The sequence below is a fragment of the Nicotiana sylvestris genome, chromosome 7, assembly GCF_000393655.2.
Source record: "Nicotiana sylvestris chromosome 7, ASM39365v2, whole genome shotgun sequence".
Lineage (NCBI taxonomy): Eukaryota > Viridiplantae > Streptophyta > Magnoliopsida > Solanales > Solanaceae > Nicotiana > Nicotiana sylvestris.
In genome coordinates, this window is record NC_091063.1 from 21,313,928 (window position 1) to 21,317,558 (window position 3,631).

The 3,631-nt window shown below is 35.6% G+C and overlaps 1 protein-coding gene across 1 annotated transcript; it reads right to left on the reverse strand.

Moving 5' to 3' along the window:
• Window positions 1-937: 937 nt before the first annotated feature.
• Window positions 938-3,224, reverse strand: LOC104247880 (small ubiquitin-related modifier 2). The gene is made up of 3 exons (XM_009804018.2): window positions 3,044-3,224; window positions 1,382-1,531; window positions 938-1,217 (listed from the first exon to the last, which is right to left on the reverse strand). The coding sequence occupies exons 1-3, from the start codon at window positions 3,116-3,118 to the stop codon at window positions 1,152-1,154; spliced, it is 291 nt and encodes a 96-aa protein (XP_009802320.1). The 5' UTR covers window positions 3,119-3,224; the 3' UTR covers window positions 938-1,151.
• Between the last annotated feature and the right edge of the window lie 407 nt (window positions 3,225-3,631).

Genomic DNA, 3,631 nt, shown 5'->3' on the forward strand with positions numbered 1-3,631 from the left:
TACATAATTTCTCTAGTATCAAACAAATAAATGACAGCAGCCACCTACAGTTAGGATTTTTGATGGAATTAAATATGAAAGATTGTTAATCCTATAATGAAGACGACTGAATTGGTGGAGAGGATGCGGGAAAAGCTAACTTTTTATGAGTTTTGACTTGTTCACTTTTATTCGGTGCTTTACCAACAATCAAACTAATATACACATGTATGTGCAGATAGTACAGTTCTGATTTATTTTGGACTGCAATTTATAAACCCAGCTCCAGAGATTAATTGATTATAATAATTAGCTTAGACATTCCATTTCACTTCTGTAAGAAAGCTAGCGGAAACAAAATGAAATGAGATTCTTTCTAGTGTCAAAAGGGTTAATAAATGATAAAAAAAGTAGGAAACTAAGGTTAGAGGTTTTAGATGACCCTTGTGGGTTTCTTTTCTTTCCAAGCAGTACAATGATATGTTCCTGCTCCTATTGATAAATAGAAAAAACAATAACAAAATGTTGAACTCCTTTCCCTCATCATCTACTTACTTTCATCTACCTGGTCACCTTCTATTCAATCTAAACACACCAAAGAACTAGTCATTGAAGTGTTTGGAGCAATGCATTAAAGAATGCAAACCTTTACCGCAGCCATTCAGACTATGGACTCTCAACTGGCTATGTACAACTCAGTCGAATTAGCGTATTACGCATATTATGCAGACCTTGATTGCAAGATGACCCCAAATAGGATGGATGATTTCATCACATCAGCTAATCTTGTTCCTCGTGCGGTCATCCGGCTGATCAAGGCTGTTATATCTAGCAAATATCATAGATGGGGAATCCGATAAAAGAAGGTAATCCGCACTTTAATCAAACAAAGCATGAGATGCATAGTAATCTTACCTTCCTGGGGCCGAGGCTGTTGAGGAGAGGGCTTATATATATATAGATAGAACAAGAAGTACTTTAATTTCACGGCAAGAAGCAACTAATGATCTTCTTGCAACAGTGAGTAATGATTATGTTTATAAAAGCTGGTCCGACATAAGCAAAAATCACGAAGCTCATCTATGAGCCTACAGGTCCTAAAGTAGCATAAGCTACATTCATTAAAGTCTACCACCTAGAAACACAGTCTGTACATAAGCAAAAGAGATCACTCAAACAGTTGAGCCTCCAGTTTGATGCAGCATTGCGTCAATTTCATCACCATCCTCCATCTCCAGCTAAAGCAAGGAAGAAAATTTGTTAAAAAACAAGAAAGTTAATTGTACGAGAACAAAACACAAGAGCAAACAAACATGAGATTTTCATGTCCTATTTGCTCCTTACTTTGACTTATTAGTGTGCGAACATGATCCGAGAGAGTATGACAGAGGGAGAGAGATACCTCATCTGGAGTCTGCTCTGCTCGGAGACGACGACCATCAAACAAGAATGCAATTGAGTTGAAATCCACCGACTGCCGGTCGCAATATGCATTCATCAGCTTCTTTAGCTGGGTGCTTCTTTTGATCCTAAAGAAGACTTCATTCCCATCCTGCAACCAATAAAAGAACCAAATCTGTAATTCTCTCATATCCTATTTGTTATAGCAGTTAAGAGGCCACTTCTATTTCATGGGCAGCACATCACCATAATGATGGGAAGGAAATAGAATATCCACTATTGATTGTTTAATCAGCTGCGCATTGGGATCAACCACAATTGATATCATGTTTCTCTATCCAAGAAGCAAATTAAGCATATCAAAATCAATCACTCGGGATATCACATTTCTCAATAATATTTTATCAGCAAGCAAACAAAGCACAAACTGAAGCCAAAGGAGAAAGTAGGTTTCCAATCCGGGTTATTGACACAGATGACACCATATAGCATATACAGCACAAACAATCATCTCCCACTCCCAGGTGGACCTACTTGCTATGATATCATACAGAGAATTTAACATGGTAACACAGATACAACTAAGGGAAGATGTCTAGCCACCAATTGATGCTGGAAATTTATGCAAGTACAACCAAAGTTTACAACTGATGATTATGGCATCACGCTGTGGTGATCCTTCGCAAACACCATCTATTAAGCTTAGACCTGGTATCATGGTTTAATACAGAAGAAACGGGTATGCAGTCAAAACTTAACAACCCAATATCACAAGTACAGAAAGCAAAGTGATGCCTTCACCATCTATGAAACAACTACAACTTAAAAAAATAGTTGTTCCTTATTTTTCTTGATAAAATATATTTATGTTGACGCAGAGGAAGGCTGTTTCAACCTCAAAACACCAATAGGTAAAGTATTGAATATATAGTGTTTTCAAAATAAGCCTCAGTAACAACTCTTTGCAGATGCACGCTTTTACGTCCAGACTAATCATAACATCCACTCGTACTAATAACAAAATTCAGAGACCTCCTCGGTCGAGCTACTAGCTTTCTTAGATTTCATTCCTGTTGACTAATCCGAGTCCTTGAGAGCTTAAACGTCAGCGGGGAAGAACTCCGAAAGAATTTGATCGGCTCCTCCTCTCTTACCCTCTTGATGGTATCCAGTAGAAACGGTTCATTCAGTAGCACAAACTTTCTACTGGATTCAAGTTAATTTGGTTCTAATAAAATGACTTAGAGCCCGTTTGGGTTGACATAAATCAAGTAGCTTTTCACCATAAATAGTTTTTAACCAAAAAGCAATAAGTTGGGGTTATTGCTTTTGGCTTATATTAAGCACTTTATAACTTTGACAAACAGTGAAAAAGGCTAAAAAGAGCTTAAAAGCTGATTTGGCCAGCTTAAAAGCCAATCGAAACATCCTCTTAGTTCAAGTTCTCTAACAATCCAAAAATAAAATAAAAAATACACAGAAAAACCAGCTGAACATATGATCATATAAAAAAGCAGTTATATAGAATACCGAATAAATCAAGCAGTCATATAAACAACAAGGCAATGGGACATGATTATTCTCAAAATAAACACTAAATTTTACTTATAACATAAAATAAAAAAAAGTACAAACCAAACCCTAATCGAAAGAAAGCACAGACCTGGCCTTTGACTTTGAGATTGATATGTGCAGCTTGATCTCCACTTGGCTTCTTATCTTCCTCTGTTTGCGACATTTTTCTCCCTCTTGTACTCTATACCAAAAGAAGATTATAGGACTATCAATTTGATTGTTCTTTAGCTATTTATAGTTGGTGCCTGCTGTGCCCTTGGCGTAAAAACCACGCAATTTTTCCTTTTTTCTTCATTTTTGACCTATCAGATTCCTTTTGTTACTATTTGTTTAATTGCACTGCTATATATACGCAGCATCATTAGATTAGTGATAATATATTTTTAATCATTATCAATTAATAATATTACCGCTTCTTTAAATCACTTCACTATAAAAAATTAATATGGTATTGATGTGTCAATGCCGATAAAATACTTTTTTAACCTACTAGATATGCCTTAGTTATTGTACAACATTATTTATGCGATTAATATGTGTTAGATAGATTGTTGTGAAATAAATACAGTATGATGCAAGATCTGTTATGTGGTGAACTATTATGGTATATAGTAATAATACCTAGAATATTATGTAGAGATTACTTCTTAAAAAGAACTCTTCACAATATACTTTA